The sequence below is a fragment of the Rhinatrema bivittatum genome, chromosome 1 (assembly GCF_901001135.1).
Source record: "Rhinatrema bivittatum chromosome 1, aRhiBiv1.1, whole genome shotgun sequence".
In the NCBI taxonomy this organism is placed as follows: domain Eukaryota; kingdom Metazoa; phylum Chordata; class Amphibia; order Gymnophiona; family Rhinatrematidae; genus Rhinatrema; species Rhinatrema bivittatum.
In genome coordinates, this window is record NC_042615.1 from 242102006 (window position 1) to 242119469 (window position 17464).

At 45.2% G+C, this 17464-nt stretch overlaps 1 protein-coding gene across 2 annotated transcripts in view; it reads right to left on the reverse strand.

The window, feature by feature from the left end:
- EIF2AK3 (eukaryotic translation initiation factor 2 alpha kinase 3) overlaps positions 1 to 17464 on the reverse strand; it is a 168958-nt gene that overhangs the window by 139712 nt on the left and 11782 nt on the right. For both annotated transcript variants that reach the window (XM_029593131.1, XM_029593121.1), the window contains exon 2: positions 98 to 227. In XM_029593131.1, coding sequence (XP_029448991.1) covers positions 98 to 227 — 130 coding nt within the window. The remainder of the gene's footprint in view (positions 1 to 97; positions 228 to 17464) is intronic.

Genomic DNA, 17464 nt, shown 5'->3' on the forward strand with positions numbered 1-17464 from the left:
ATTCATTAGGCAGGACATCCCAAGGGTGAAAAGGCAAGCGGAAAATTACTACATTGTCACTTTTATGGCCTCCAAGCATGACAAACAGAAGCCTGACCTCAGGTTTGCTGAGACTAGAAGAAACCAGTGATCCAGATCCCACATCCAGGTCCCACTGCTTCCTGCCAAGGTTCTCTGGGTCCAGCGCAGCTATCCGTCCATCTAACGTGCTGATTATCACCAAGGACCTGCAGATTCAAGCCAGATAGCCACGTCAAGAAAAATTACAATTCTCCCATTTTATTTGGTACTGAAATGTGAGTGTAACACTATGGAAAATCTGATGATTCAGCTTTCACTATTACAAAACTCAGCATAAAATTACAACTTTTGCTATCATCTCAAGATAAAGGCTGCAGGGAATCTGGCAAAGCAACTTGCGATAATATTTAAAAACCCCAGATCAACTCACTTGGGAAGATTTATAACAGAATGCTAAAACGAAAATGGGGAAAATGAAAATCACATCACATTAATACTTTGAGTATCTGAAAGTTCTGTAATTTGGTGCTCTTTTGACTATGTTTGTGTAAAGGAGAAGGAAACAAACAAAAAAAATCTTAAACGTTCACATCAATTTCTAATCTTGTTTTCTACATCCAGTATTTCTTTGTTTACTCTTACATTTTTTGTTTATTCTTGGATAAAGCACAGTCACTTTTTAATCCACTTGAATGTGCAAATATAAAAGATCAACAAATGAGAGGAAAAAAAAAAAAAAGAGAGAGATAAAGCAAGACCTTTTTATTGGACTAATAATATATTCCTTGATAGATTTTTTTTACATTTATAACTTCTGTTGTCTCCTTGTCTGCTCTGTGCAGTTTTTCTTCAGAGGTTACAAGTACTATTACAACCTAAGGCTTACTGCACCTTACTGCTTTCTTTAATCTGAGGAAAAGTTCACAGTATGAAGCATGATTAAAACCATATATCATACCTATAATGCCATTATGCATTACTAATTGCTTTTCTATTATCTATTTTTTTTTCATTTTGATTTTTCATATAGATTTTTAAAGTGCTGCAGTTGATTTATCAAGGCACATTTTCTTACTGAAGTACTCTCTCCCCTCATTTGTATGTACCCTCACTTTATATTTCAATGATTACACATATTTGCTTTATCTTCAATTACTTGTAACCATCCCAGAAAACCGCTATCCACCCAGCAAGGCAAAAAAATTACCTGTGACAGGCGTTCTCCAGTCACACCATGTGCGGAGCCAAGCAGGTTGAAATTGCAAGGCTTTCTGGAAAATACTACATTTTTCAATGCATATTTAGGAGTTGCTGCTCTGCTTCAGCCAGCCAATCTGCAATGAGCCAAAATTTATATGGAAAAAAACCTCCCAAATAAAAGAGGGAGAATCTGTGTGACTAGTGAAGTGCTGTCTTCAAAGAACATCTGTTAAAAGGTAAGCAATTTTGCCTGAAAGCAAACATGTTCCACATATCACGTTTGTATTTTACTTATAATTATTATATTTTAATTTGCTGCACACTGCTTTGGCCAGTCTTCGGACCCAAAAGTGGAATATAAGAATTTTAAACAACACACACACACACACAGGGCTCCCTAGCTAAAGGCCGCCTTTATCACACACATAAAAAAGGAGACAAAAAAACAGCAATGGGTGACAAGGCAATATTTTTATTGGGAAAATAAAATACTTTCATATTTTCTCATTTTTAACCTAAAGGAAGACAACCTGAAATCATTAAACTGGGCTCTGAGGGGGAGAGAGTTGGATAATAATCACTCAAAAAGGCAAGAGAATAGACAATAGTTTTATTAAACTGTTTTAGAGAACCAGAGGTGGCAGTAGTGAGCTGGAAGAGCCTGGCTGGGCTGTAGTCCCTCAGGCACTGGAACACCGACCCCAGGATGGCTGAGCTGTAGAGAAACTGAGATAGTGAGTAGGCAGGGTATGCAGAGTTCAGGAACAGAACCTGGATGGTAACACTCACACAATAGTCTCTTGGAACAGCCCCGGAGCTGGAATGGATTAGGCCCTCGAGGAGCGAGTACCTGGTTCCAGGGAAAGCTCTGAGAGAGAGATGGTAACTCACTGGTGTTGTAGGCAGCGGTGACTTCCTGGCAGAAGTTATATTCAATAGCAGATCCGGGAACGTGGGCCCTCGAGGAACGAGTACCGGTTCCAGACTGCGACCTGAAAAGCAAGAGAGAGAGCAAGGCCTCCCGAGGAGCGGGTACCCCTGTTAAAAGTCCGAGGAGGCAGAGTAGCAAGGAATGCGGAGAGCGAATCCCATCCGCAGCGATACCTGGAGGCAGCTAGGTAGGAAACCCTTTGCCAACTCGATTAGCTAGCAAAACAAGAGACCTTAAATATCTGGCGATGATGACGTCATCTCAGGGGGTCGCCCCTGAGGTTCGCGCCTCAGCTGGTATTTCAGTCGGGGCCGCGCCACGCGCCCTTAGGCCTCAGGAGAACATGGCGGAAGGCAGCGTCTAGCCGGTCCGGGGACGCCGGCAAAATGACGCTGCGGCAGCCAAACTTCCATCAACCACAGAGGGAGTCGCCAAAGGGGTAAGGTGGGCGGAGTGGAGATGTCGGGCAGCGACGGTCACAACAAAAACCAGCTTGACTTCCCAGACTTGCATCACTACTTCAAATCTCGACACAGCTGGCTTAGGCAAATATTCAGGAAGCCATCATTAGCAGTGCTGGCATGCTTGGTGCTGACTGAAAGGCATCAGCTGGAGGGTAGCTCATTGCACCCACTGATGTTGAGAGACTTGATACTTGAACCTTCATGCCAATAGTGTGTTGAGTAAGTGGAATACTCTTTACCAATTCTTCAAACAAGAAGGATGTGATGACATCAGGGATGGCCTCACAAGAGGCTGTGCATGCCAAATGGCCTTATCAAGGAACTATTCAAAAAGTATCAGGATGGTCCCGGAGAGACTGGCACAGAGTGCTCTCAGCATGGGAGCCCTAGCTAATCTCCAGGTGAACAATGCATTAAGGAACTGCGATACCTCTCAAAACTCAGAGCTTGCTGCCGTCAGCTCTCTGCATGAATCTTTGCTGACACTCAGGGTGCTAAAGCACCCCTTGTGTGATATAGCGAACCTGCTGGTCTTCAGAGCAATGGCCATAACAAATCTGTACCATACTACTTACAGCAGCACAACTGTAAAAGTTAAGAGATATGCAGATAAAAGCAGGGGATGACACTACAAGTCCCTGCTTGCCAACATCAAGAGTTAACGTGAAGCCTGGCGAGTGACATGCCAGTGCCAGCTGTGCAGCGCAAGAGGCCGCAGGGCTGAGCAGGGAAGAAGCGCTCTGCTCGGGTGCTGCTGCTGTTTCCAACTCACTTCACACCTGCCTGCTGCCCCCCATCACTGCTGCAAGAGCACGACACTTGTCACAATCATGAAAGCGGAGTCCTCTACCAAAACTAATGACAACTGGACCTTGGATTTGGGAAGTTTTCAGGCCCTAAATGACTAAGGAGCTTTCAAACTCTGTAAACACTTGTTTCTCCTCAGGAAGAATTAAAAAAAAAAAAAAAAAGGAACAAAGGTGCACTCTGTATACTACATTTGACTCTGCTGAGTTATTTAAACTTCTTAGGAGCACTGCTGCTTTAAAGTCCACTCATATCAGGGATCCTGAAAGGAATCTAGTTATTATGAGGAAGCAAATGTCACACTTTCTCCACTAAAAATAAATAAAATCCTCACTGATTTTGCAGTCCTCACCTGCTAAACAAATATTTTCTTCCATTGCTATGGTAATGAATTGAATTATGTTCATAACATAAGTGAATCTATTTTAATTAACTGAGAAAAGAAGACCAAGATAAACATATTGTTCTCAAATAGGATCCTGGAGGCAAAGAGAGGTAAACTAATTTGCCCAAGGTCAGACAGTGAAGTCTTAATCTGCGTTGGATGACTTCTCCTGCTTGCTCTTACATCGGCTGCACCCTCACAGGGAAATGACACGTACCTGCTATGGGTGTTCAGGTAAGGAATTATAAATCCTGTAAGCTGATTCTGAAGGGGGAATTTTAAATACATTTAAATGTAAACTAAAAGCGCAAGATTACATGAATCCTCCCACATGAATCTCTCTCAAATCGTTCTCATCTTAATAAAGCTCTCCCTGTCCCCACCCAAAAAAAAAGGGGGCCATTTTCATACTTTCTGCAGGCTTGAAAGTCCATGGGTACTTGGAGACCGTAGGCCTGCAAGCAGATTTTCAGGTGGAAATTCAGTCTCTTTTCCCTTTGAAAATGGGGGCCAGGGACACAACACAGGAACAAAAGTATCTGTGGAATATTCACACTTGCTGGGGCACAGATGCAAAGTATCCATTTCCAAGTACCAAGGGAATTCCAAACTGAAAGCCCTGCATGTACTTTCCTTCCTCGATCTAACCCTGCCCTTTATTGCTGCAGATACTTTTAGCCGCATTTTGAGAGGGAGACAATTTTCACATGGATAAATGTGTTGATCCACCCAGAGTTTTGAAAATAACCCGCCCCATAAATACATTTCCTAGTTCTTATGCATATATTTGCTTTTCCATTAAAGCTACTAAAAATGACTTTGAACACTGTGATACTTATAAAGGCGGGGGCAACCTTTTTTCAGTTTTGCCAATTTATTTTCTGTGCATGCAGTTGCACAGGGTAGAGAAAGTTAATCTCACATGTTTCCTTAAGCAAACAGATATAAACAATCACTTCCATCTAGAAGGGACAAATCCAAGAACAAAACTAAATATGCAAGATCATCCATGTCTACCCTAAAAAAAAAAAAGCCACAAATACAATTTAGAAATATCCGGAAAACTATAAGTTTTTCCAGGGTAAAATACAGCTGATGAAGTACCCTAAAAAAGGACCATCCATAATTTAATGTTTAGCACATGCCCTAACAGATTTTTTTTTTGTCCTCTAGCTTCTTCTCCCGAGGCACCTGAGAAGATTCAACCATTATTATAAACATGGCAAAATTTAAGACTTTGGGGAATCTCCAGAGAAAGAGGCTTGTGACTTTTCAAAAATCATAAAAACCTTGTAAAAGCAAACAAGTAAAAAAAAAAATGTAAACAAAGAAAGCAAAGCTCCTCACTAGTCACACACAGTTCATATGATCATTCTCAACAGTGAATGGACAGATTCTTCCAGAACCTTCAGGAAAAAGGTAAAAGCCTTTTATTGTCTCTGTGTGTGCTAGTTTCCATTGTTCCCCTAAGATCCATGCACTAGATTTCACTGAAGGGGGTAACAACTCCAAAAAGTCTGCATGACTTGTGAACTGCTATTTTCAGAAGAAAACCTGTTACAGGTACATAATTTGGCTCTCTCTAAAGACAAGCAGTTCACCAAGTCACAGAAAAGGTTGACTTCAACAAAGGAGACACAAAAACACTATCATCACCAACAGAAAGGAAATATTTTTGTTGGGACAAACAAAGAGTCAACTCAAAATTATTTTATTTATTTATTTTTATTTAACAATTTTTATATACCGGCATTCGTAGGACACATCATGTCGGTTCACAATTAACTGAGAAAGGAAATTACAATGAACGAGGATAGAGAGAGTCAACGATATTACAATGAACTAGGAACAAGGATAGAGAGCGTCAACGAGCAGGGATACAACTTTGTAAAACGAACTGGATGAAGATTATCCATGTTAGGAATAGGTATGCATCAGGATGTTAAGGATGCATGTACACTTAAGAACTTAACATATGAACTTATTTACAATATTAATATTAAATGCAGGGGCAGGGAGAAGGGGAGAGGGGGAGCGAGGAGGGGAAAGGAGAGGAGGGGGTAGGGGTATAGGAGAACGTTAAGGCAATGGCTCTTTCAAGGAAAGGCTGTTTGTAGGAAGAGAGGGGAGGGGTAGGGGAGAGGCAGCAGGGTGCTGGGGAAGGGTGGGGGGAGGGAGCAGGGGGGGAGGGAGCAGGGAGGGAGCTGGGAAGGTGAGGGAGTTAGAATGGTAAGGGAGAAGGGGGGAGCTGGGAAGGTAAGGGAGCAGTAAATGGGCACTACGAGAGGAGGAATTGGGCTATACTCCCCAAAGTTCATGGAGAAAGGATAGCAATGGAATGTATACTGTATGTGCAGACTGAACTTCAGGTCAGTATTTTAAATCTCAGAGGCTGACCTCAGATATTCCACCAACATGCCCTTCTAGAATCAGACCTGCCTGGGCATAGTAGAAGGAGATGCAAGCTACTCTTCAATTAGAAATGGTGCAGTCCCCATCATGTTAGGACAAAAAAGAAACAAATATCTGAGTGGACCTTCTAAAGATTTTCATCCACTATTAAGAGAAAGCAACATCTCTCTTGCAGTTCAGACACGGCAGAGCTCATTCACCTTAGTAAATGCGTGGTCTGGGGAAAAATGCTGAGAGGACAGTTTTTTGTTTAAGTTAAGAACATAAGAAATTGCCATGCTGAGTCAGACCTAGGGTCCATCAAGCCCAGCATCCTGTTTACAACAGAGGCCAAACCAGGTTACAAGATCCTGGCAAGTACCCAAACACTTAGAAGATCCCATGCTACTGATGCCAGTAAGAGAGTGGCCATTCCCTAATAGCAGTTAATGGACTTCTCCTCCACAAACTTATTCAAATCTTTTTTAAACCCAGCTACAACGAGGCGCATACCAGCACTAGGTCTGTCATCAAGCAGACATTTGGCGTGCTGAAAGTATGATTTAGATGCTTGGACCGGTCAGGTGGTGCCCTCCAGTACAGTCCCGAAAAGGTTGCATGCATGGTTATGGCCTGTTTTATGCTACATAACACTGCGTTGCGCTTCGGGCTGGAAACGGAGGTCCCTGAAAGCTTGCCCCCAGATCCACCTCTACAGCCAACTGTGGAAGCAGACAACACAGTGCGAGGCTTGGAGATTCATCGAAGCGTCATTGAGGAATATTTCTCATGTAAGTTCTTATCAGTGTTACAAATAACCCCTCTCCTCTTTCGAAGATATTGGTCATGGTGGGAATAAGCTACTTAACTGTACAAATCTAAATCCATTCTTTTGTGTTTTCCATTTCAGGGAGGCGCTGAAGGATGTTCCAGGATTGATTCCAAAATTTCTTTAATCTTTAGTTTTTTTTATTACTTTTTAGTGAATAAACTAATTGTGTTTGTTTAGCTGAGGGTATCTGTGGACTAATATATGTCTTTTACATCCTTGCTGGCCTATGTTCCTTCATCCTCTTGCCAACCCCCTTCACTGGCATGTGTTCTCTCGCCCTCTCACCAATTCCCCTTGCTGGTCTGTGTCACCTCGCCCTCTCAGTAACACCCTCTTTGGCCTATCACAACCGTGGGGTGGGATCCAAAAGCACATTATGGATGCTGAACTCCGGGACATTTTTAAACCAGCCTAAGACTCGAGTATTCATAAAAGGCCCTTGTCAATTAAGGATGCACAATACCTGGCCCTTTCACAGATTGTTATTATTTAGGAGAGTTGTGGGTAGATCCTTGGGCCGGTGGCAGATGACCACGCCCACGGGGGAAGATCCCGAGAGGGACCACCGGTCAGGCTCAGAGTTAGGAGACAGACACACACTAGTTATTTTATTAGACAGTATACTGAACCACCAGAGGTGGCAGTAGTGAGCTGGAATGCCCAGCTGGGCTGTAGTCCCTCAGATACTGGAACAGCGATCCCTGGAGGCTGAGCTGTAGAGAAATTGAAATATAGTGAGTAGGCAGGGTATGCAGAGTTCATGGACAGAACCTGATGGTAACACTCACACAATGTCTCAAAGAAGCCCAGGAGCTGGAATGAAGTAGGCCCTCGAGGAGCGAGTACCTGGTTCCAGGGAAAGCTCTGAGAGAGCGATGGTAACTCACAGATGTAGTAGGCAGCGATGACTTCCAGGCAGAAATGAATTCCGAAGAAGTCCAGGAACGAGGGCCCTCGAGGAGCGAGTACCGGCTCCAGACTGAAACCTACAAAGTAAGAAAGAACGAGGCCCCCCCCGAGGAGCGGGTACCCCTGGCTAGTCCGAGGAGGCAGAGTAGCGTAGATAGAACGAATCCTCATCCTTGCTAACTCGAGTTGTTAGCAATTCAGAGACCTTTAAATATCTGAAGCAGATGACATCATCTCAGGGGTGTCTAATTTTTGGACTCAAAACTTAGGGCACAAGAACATTTCAAATCAACAGAGGTTTTCAAATTTAGTTTATTTGGCTTCTTAAAAGTCAAATGTTCCTGTGAGATGCAATATGCCCTCTATCTGTAATAACTAGCATCTCCTCTAACACAGGAAGAGAGCCTTCTTTTATAATTAAAACATACAGTATTGCCGAAACTTCCAGAAAGGTGTAACCGCCCACAAACACATGATACTGTTGTCATGACAATCTATCCTGTATAGGAAATGCTTGTGAGGACCTCCCTCAACTAAGAATTCTTCTAACCCTGTTCCTCCTCCCATGATAAAAGTTCCTTTATCAATGACTTTGCTGGCTTTGTTCTTCTGTTCTTCTCTTGATATTCTTTATTATGTAAACAGGTAACAAGTCTGGTTTTTTGAATAGAAGCTCAGCATGAATTCCGTTTTGTGGCACCAGGATTTAATTAAAACTGTCACCTCAGGGACATCTTCATTTACCTGGCTCCTGTCAGTTGAACTAGGCATCTGCAAGACAAAAGCCTGCATCCTGATTTCCTGCAAAATAAATTTCCATGTATTGTGGTGCAGATATTGTCATTGATGCCTTCCTGGCCTGTAATTATAGGCTTTGCAGAGCTTACAAGTTTCCCAAATCTTCTGCATCCTTCGAATCTGTGATAGTCAGAAAGTCTCTCAAAGTTCATTCACCTCTGACAGGCCAGTACAGCAAAGGCGTCTGGGTATTCTTGGTTATCTGCTCAGCCTATTCTTCAGGGGACGCCCCTGAGGTTCGCACCACTTCTGGTATTTGAGGCGGGGCTGCACTGTGCGCGCCCCTAGGCATCAGGTCAACATGGCGGATTGCAGCGTCAAGCCGTCCAGGGACGCCGGACGAGGTCGACAGAGAGACGCCACGGCAGCCAGCCTTCCATCAACCCCGGAGGGAGTCGCCAATGTGGTAAGGTGTGCGGAGTGGAGATGTCGGGCAGCAACGGTCGCAACACAGATGCCCTGAATTTGGGCATTTAAGTCCAGGGCATCTGTGAAAGGCCCAGGATTTGGACCGGCCGTCAAATGCCATTCATAGATGCCCAAATTCTGGGCTTTTAAGAGGTGCCCTGGACTTCCACACACGGATTTGGACATCCGTGAGGGGCCGCAGAGACAGATGCCTAAGACCAGGGCATCTCTTAAAGGCCCAGTATTTGGACCTCCCATCAGATAAGACCATTCACAGGAGCCCAAATCCTGCACCTTTAAGAGACTCCCTGGACTTCAACATCCCTTATATTTGTCACATGGGCCCTTGGGCATTTGACTTTGCATGTCCATCCCCCATGGCCACGCCCAGACATCCATTTTATGCGGAACCATTGGCAGCATGCCTTGCAGCCGGCTGCCAAATTTTTCCAACAGGGATGTGTGCTTGCTTGTGAACCTGATTGTGGAGAATGAAAGGCACCTGTACTTTCACCCTGGGTGCCGGCGGGACCAAGAAAGGGCAGTTGCTGCCTGTCTGGGGCTCAGGGTGAGATTCAGTGCCCAAGCATCCTTCCCAAGGGAGGAGAGTATGGGTGAGGCCTAAAGTAGGGTATTAAAGCAGGAAATTTAGCTTAGGCCTTATAGCAGATTTTCAATCCAGACTGAAATCGCAAAAAATAGCTTGAATTATGGAATGGGTAGAAGGTGCAGGCCCTGCATCATTTGCTAACATAGTAATGTTTGCATTTTTTATTCCTGCCGCCAGGTGGAGGCCTTGAAAAAGAGAGCCAGGAGGTTAAGGCGCAAGGAGAGGGAATGGCTCCTGGCCCTCTGTGCCAGACGTGGGCAGCCGGATGCTGAGTATATTTGAAATCAGATCGATTATAGAACCCCAGATATTGAGAAAATTGCGATTAATTGCCACACTAATTTAATTTTTACTTGCAACTTCTCCTTGCATTCTTTACAATGTAGTCCATTACCTGCTCTTTGCTCCATAAAAATCTTATTTGGTTTTGTGAGTAGAGATAAGGCTCAACAGATTGGGATGCCTATAGGAAACAAGAAATTGGTTTGTCTCTATCTGTTGTGTAAAACTGATGCATTTTGACCACTGCCTCCCTCCAGCCCTCTCTTTGGTCTCCCTTTCCCCAATGCTTTGGTATTTATTATTTAAGACACCTCCAGCACATTTGTCAGCAAGGAGGAAGATGAAGAGGGCAGACAAGCGCCACCACCGCTGTCACCTCCACCAACAGGAGGAGTTGTGACCCCCACCACCACCACCGCGGTTGGCAATACTGGTGGTCGAAACATCTCCACCCCTCCTCATCCCACCCCCACCATGACACTGCAGGAAGAGGAGGTAATCATCGTTGACGACAAGGAGCCCTCGATTAATGTTCCATCAGCGGCCCACTGTCCACAGGAGCAAGAGGCAGCATCCGAGGAGGAAGGAAGGCCTTCTTCATTCGAGGCATGCTTGGACGCTGTGCTCACTCTGCTTGGTCGTCTGCACCACAGTATGGACACTATGGAAGGGCTTCTTGGCAGAACTTGTACAAGGTCAGCAGCGTACGATTGAGCTGCTGGCAGCTGTGTCTGGAGCTCAATCGCTCATGGCCCTATCCCGGCCCCAGCCAACTGGGCCACCGTCGCCCCGCCAGTGATGCTCTTCCTCATCCCCCAGGGACCCCAACACCATTCATTCCTTGCTCTCCATCCTAACCCCCTCCTTTTCTCTTTTTGGAGAAGATTTATTTTTTTATTTTTGTAAGTAGTTATATATATTTCTTTTTTTTTTTAAAGGATTGAATACTTGTTGCTTGACCTGTTGAATCTTCAACTATTACAAGCAGCACCGCCTCCAGTGCCATCCCATTGCTCAAGATAATGTGCAGGGGTAAAAATACGAAGGCGAGAGAAGAGGTAGAGGGACAGGATGATGGCAATGGGCATATGCCAGTGTCGGGTGGGGATTGGGAAGGGAGGAAGATGATGATACCAGAGAAGAGGCATGATAATGAGGATGGTAATGATGTCTAGAGGTGGGTGAAGAGGGAAGAAAAGAGAAGAAAATGTAATAATAGGAAAGTGGGCATTCTGCTACAATAAAGTGGCCCCTGTTCTGTTGTACCACTATTTCCTGTGTTTTTCTTTGCTGGCTTCCCACGCTTGAGGAAACTTATATATAATATAATATAATATTATGGCGATATTAAGTCGGAGGTCCCGAAGGGTAAAAAAAAGTAAAAAAAAAAAAAATTAGAAGTCGGCCCGCAGCTGTCGGGTCGAAAACCGGACGCTCAATTTTGCCGGAATCCGGTTTCCGAGTCTGTGGCTGTCAGCGGGCTCAAGAACAGATGCTGGCAAAATTGAGTGTCTGCTGTCAAACCCGCTGACAGCCACCGCTCCAGGCCAAAAGGAGGCACTAGGGACGCACTAGTGTCCCTAGCGTCTCCTTTTGCCCGTTTCTACCGCCGGGCCTCATTTAAATACTGAATCGCACGCACAGGCGAGTGGCCTGTTCGCCCGCTCTCCCGCGGACTTTACTGAATCGGCCCGTTTGAAAGTTAAGCCAACAGGTTTGTAGTCACTCACCTCCAGCTTTCCCTTCCTTAGACTTATCCTTGAAGTCAGGGGATGGTTCTAAAAACATTGTCAAGGGTGCAGTCAGCACATTATTGAGCTCTTATTTCCCTGGGGAATACACCATCCAATCCAATGACCTTCTGCATTCTCATGTGGGCAAGTACTTCAAATAGCTGCTCTGGAAACAGAGTTATAATCACTTCACATGTATTAAATGCCATTTCTCTCCTTTTATCCATCTTCTTCCCTTTCTCTGCTAAATATTGAGCAAAAACACTTAAGATTTCTTCCTTCTCTTGTCCTCTTCTCAAATCCCATGTTCTCCCTCTCTTACCTATTTCTCCTTTTGTTTTGGTTCTTTTAATATATTTAAAGGACATTTTATTCCTCTTTGGAATGATTGGGCACTTGGCTGGGATTTTTTAATACTAATTTCTCTCTTTTACCATTTCTATTCCTGCCTTAGAAATAGTAACAGCAAAAAAATAGCATTCAGAAGAGGACGTGAAAGGAGCAATGTGTTGAGAACGAACACAAAGAAAAAGCAGAAATACTGAACAAATCCTACACAGGAAAATGCTGTAGATGTCACCCCATTTACAGAGGAGACAGTTCACATGGAACAAGCAAAATTAAAAGTGGACAAGGCATTGGGGATGGAAAAGATGCATCCAAGGATATTTAGGGAGTTCAGAGAACCACTGAATCTGTTTGTTCTTTGGAAAAACAAGTTGTCTCAGCAGTCAGGAAAGAAGCAATGTGAGTCTTCAAAAAGTGGAAACAGAAAGGAGGCTGGTAATTAAAGACTGGTAAGTTTACCTCAGTAGTGGGTAAATGAAGAAAGTCACTATTAAACGAAAGGATAGTGGAGTAGCTTGAATCCAGTAGGTTACATGATCCAAGGCAGCATGGTTTTAACTAGAGGGAGATCTAACTCAAACAAATCAGATCTATTTCTTTGACTGGGTGATCCAAGAATTAAATTGGGGCAAGTGCTAGATACAGTGTACTTAGATTTCAGATAAAGCATTTGCCATTGTCCCCCACAGGAAACTCGTAAATAAAGAAAGCAGCTTAGGGTGGATTCTAAGGTGATAAACTGGGTTAAAAATAGATTGTGTGATAGGCAACAGAGAGTAATGGTACAAGGAAAGGGAAGTACCTCAAGGAGCAGTCCTGGTCCAGGTCTGTTCAATATATTTGTGATACTGAAAAGGAGATACTGAGAAAGATTGGGATTTGTCAAGCCCTGCTTAGCCCAGGCAACAGGTCCTCACGGTGCCTATAAATTATGCATGGGACGACTCCCCGGATATTCCTGCCCTGAAAGTCTTCTTACTGCAGCTGCCATCGTGCACATTCAAGATGGTGCCTGACCGGAAGAGAACTAAGTGGCTCTCTGAGTACTGCATTGGTCTCAGTCTTGCAAAACCTGAGACCAAGAGACCGGAGCAGGAGTGGAGGGAGCTGCGCGGTGCCAGCCTGAAGAGAATAGCTGTTCTGGGGACCACAATGTCAGCCTGCAAGAAGAGAGAGGGGAGGAGGCTAATGCAAGTCAGATATGGTTGGCTTGTTGGGAAAGGGAAGGGGTGATTGGTTAGTGGAGGGGGGGGGGTGTCTGGCTGGCTGGGGGGATTGACAGAAAGAAAGAGGGCAATGGGGGAGGCTTGAGAGTCAGAGGGATAAGGGCAGGGACCTGGGCCATGACAACAGCTGAAGAAATGGCACATTAGAGGCCCAATTTACTAAGCTTCCCCTCCTCCCCCACCCCACCCAGTCACAGCCACAGAATGGGAAAAAAAGTCTTAGAAAATCAGGGCCTAAAGGAACGGTAGGAGACCTCAAAGAGGGGAGCCCAATACTGGAGGAAAGGTTCCCTCCTCCCTTCATCCCCCCACCTGCCTGCTCTTTGGTGAGGATGACAGAGAGGTTGAGGGTCTTGGGCTAGCTCCTAGATAAATTTGTAAAGGCCTAGACTAAAGAGATAAATTTTGCAGTTCTGCAGGGAAAAATAAAAAGGCAGTATATATATATATATATATATATATATATATATATAGAAAGTTTTCACGACATCCGAGGCACAGCACATGTGCTAACAGTTATTCCACGTGCCGTCTCTTAGGGCCTCCTGACTTTCCCAATGGCTGCCAGCACCAGCTTCGTTTAGTACTGCAGGGTTCTGCTCTGTTCCTTGCTTATTGTTTCTTTCCCCTGCCACAGCACAACCCACAGGTTTGGATTGACTTCTCATGGATTTCTGAATAACCATCAAACTGGGAGGTGCTGGGGCGGGGGAATGTGTATTCTAAATTCAAGTCATATATTTCATAAAGAGAAACTTAAACTTTCCAATCTTACAGTTTTCTAGAACAAGGGTTCCCAACCTTTCAGGGAACATGGATCCCTTTTCAGCTTCAAAAGGTTTCATGGACCCTAATCCATTTTTCTTTAATTCTTGCGTGCCATAAGAAAAGAAATAATGAGAATCATTCGTAACGTACAAACCTTTGATCTAAACTGAATATGCAGGGAGGGAATTTCCAAAGAGATTTAAGATCTAACCTCGTAATTGGGAGGTCGAGGCCATTTCCCCTTCCAGTCCAGCTGCCATGGGGAAAAGGAAGCAAGTTCAGGAAAGTTTCAGGTTGGCAACCTGGTATGACCTGGCAGGAAATCAGCCCTGGAACCTGCAAGCTAAATGTTCAAAAGAACACTGCCCATGGAGTTTCCATTGGAAAACTCAGCCTGGTGCAGGAAACCGGTACTTTTCATCTGCTTCTGAAGCAAGTGCATAGTACATGCATGAAAGTATGCACAAGGATTTCATAATTAAATCCCTGCACGTACTCTCTCTCCCCCAGCCTAGCCCTGCTCCTTTTTTTACCCCTCACAGGTGACGTCTGCATTCTGCTCACAGTGCAGGTACTTTTACCCTAAGTGGCGGGGAATGGGAATTTTCAAAAGGGCCTCTTTACATGGGTAAACAAGTATTTACCCACAAAAAGTTTAACACATACCCTCCATGAAAACTGACCCCCTTTAACCTGCTTTTCTTGTATGCTTTCTTTTCTGAAATGATAGTCATAAAATAATTGAGATTTCAGAAAAAGCAAAACAATAGCCTGCTTTACAATGGGAAGAAGGCTAATGAGATCTCCATGTCTCTGTGATCCACTAAATAAATTGTATGTTTAATATCATGGCTGTTCTCTTTCTCCCTCCTTCTTAATTGCTGGTGGTCATATCTCCTGGACCGTGGAGGTCATCTATCCCTCCCTCTCTGTATCTCTGCCTCTGTCCAGCATGATTCCAGTGGTGTCATCCTTCTCTCTGTTATGCCCCTGCCTGCAGCTGCTCCGCGGACAGGGCCTCACCTTCCCCATGGCCCGGTTTGCCACGGAGCCACACTGCCTCCCTTATTCGTGGCCTGCTGCTGCTGGCTGTTTCTCCTCTCCTGTGCGGCTGGGGCCATGCCGCCGACGCCTCTTTGGGAGAATTCCCCCCCTGCCGGGAACCTCTTCTTCGCGGCCTATGCTGCTGCTGGGAAATCCTCCTTCTTCGTGGCTAGGACGCCGCCGGAGCCTCTTCTCCATCGAGGGAATCCCCTCGCGGGGAATCCCCTTCGCCGCAGCCTGAGTGCTGCCGCAGAGACTTCCCTTCAGCAGCAGGAGCCGCTGCCCAACATCCTCAGGCCTTCTTCGTCCCTCCAACGCTGCTGCAGGCCTTGGCTCCACCCCCCTGTGCTCCAGGGCTCCCTCTAGGGGCTGGCCGTGTGGCTTCTTCTTCTTTTACAGGGACAGCACAGGAAGTTCCTCTTCAGCCCTCCCAGATGATGTCTTCAGGGCTCTTCCTGCTCCTGCCCTATAAAAAGGCGCTGCTTCATTCCTTCAGTGCCTTCGGATGGATTAACATCCTTCGGATCAACACCCTCCAGAGTCCATCTTCGGAGTTCCATTGTCTCCAGAGCTTCCATCCTCGGGGTTCCACTGTTCCAACGTGGTTATCTTCATGCTCCTGTCCAGAAGGCTTCGTCTTCAAGTCTTTTCTTTTCATGATGTCTTTGTCCAAACGTCCAGGTCTTCCCTATCGTCAACCTTCTTCGTGGTATGTTCCAGTCTCAGGCTTTCCTTCCTCAAGCCTTGGGATCCCTTGTCTATTCGTAGATGTCCCTGATGCTCTGATATCTCGATATCCTGACATCCCGAAGTCCACCTGTTCTGAGTCCCAGATGTCTTGGCATCCCGACGTCCTTCATCAGAAATTTGTCAGTATTCTTCTACAAAGACTTCCAGATCCTACCCTAAGCAGAGGCCCATTCCTGCTGTCGTCCATCTCTTCAGATGTCCAGGTTCCCTGATGTCAAGATGGCTTCCCTGAGGTACTGCCCTCTGCGTACCTCTCTCTCTTCGCTACACTTCCTTATCCTGGAGAACACGTCAGCAGATCTTGGCATTCCCCAGACTCCAATCAGACTATGCTTGATAGACTGGAATCTCTCCATTGGATTCCGTCGAGTGCTGCCCGATTCCTCTCCGTCTGATGCTCCTCCCGTTCCTAGTGTGGTCAGCAACCAGCCTCCGGGTTGTGTAGGGCTCGCATCGGACAAGGTGGTCCGCGACCAGCCCTCAGACTGTGTAGGGCACCTTGAGGGATCGCACTCCCTAACTCCAAGAGCCTCGTCTCTTCTTTGTACTCAAGAGTGTCCCTCTTCATCCTCTCCAAGAGTTTCGTCTCGTCTTCAAGAGTTCACCTCTCCTTCATCCATGTCCAGTAGTCCTCTAGTCCAAGTTCCAGGAATCCTCCTTCTATGAACTCTGACTCTTAAGCTCTCCGGTTCAGGAGTCCCCTGTCATGGTTCCATTCTTCATGAGTTCGAACTGTGTCCAAGCTCGCACTTGCTTTCCCTATCCTCGGGGTATCTTGGGGCCCCTCCCTAAGTTATCATGGACTAGGGGCTCGCACTCACACAGGAGCAAGTGATCACACCTCTACGCCCCTTCCCAGGGTTTCCCGCATGCATTCACCACGGAATACGTAGCTACAAGGCGTGCCCGCAACACTCTCTCCTGATAGTCTGCCATCCATTCTCACTCCCCATAACAAGGTCAATCATGGAATCCTGTCTCTTTTCCAAAGATGAAAGGAAGGCCAAACGATTGCCAGCATGGTTAAAAAATTAGGTGAAAGAGGGTATTTTAGCCAAAAGATCTTCATTCAAAAATTGGAAGAAGGATCCATCAGAGGACAATAGGATAAAGCATAAGCACTGGCAAGTTAAATGTAAGACATTGATCAGACAGGCTAAGAGAGAATTTGAAAAGAAGTTGGCTGTAGAGGCAAAGACTCATAAAAACTTTAAAAAATATATCCAAAGCAGAAAGCCTGCAAGGGAGTCAGCTGGCCCATTAGATGATCGAGGGGTTAAAGGGGCACTTAGAGAAGATAAAGCCAATGCGGAAAGACTAAATTAATTCTTTGCTTCGGTGTTTACTGAAGAGGATGTTGGGGAGATACCCATTCCAGAGACAGTTTTCAAGGGTGATGATTAAGATGAATTGAACCAAATTATGGTGAACCTGGAAGATGTTGTAGGCCAGATTGACAAACTAAAGAGTAGTAAAAATCGCCTGGGCTGGATTGTATACACCCCGGGGTTCTGAAAGAACTAAAAAATGAAATTTCCGACCTATTAGTAAAAATGT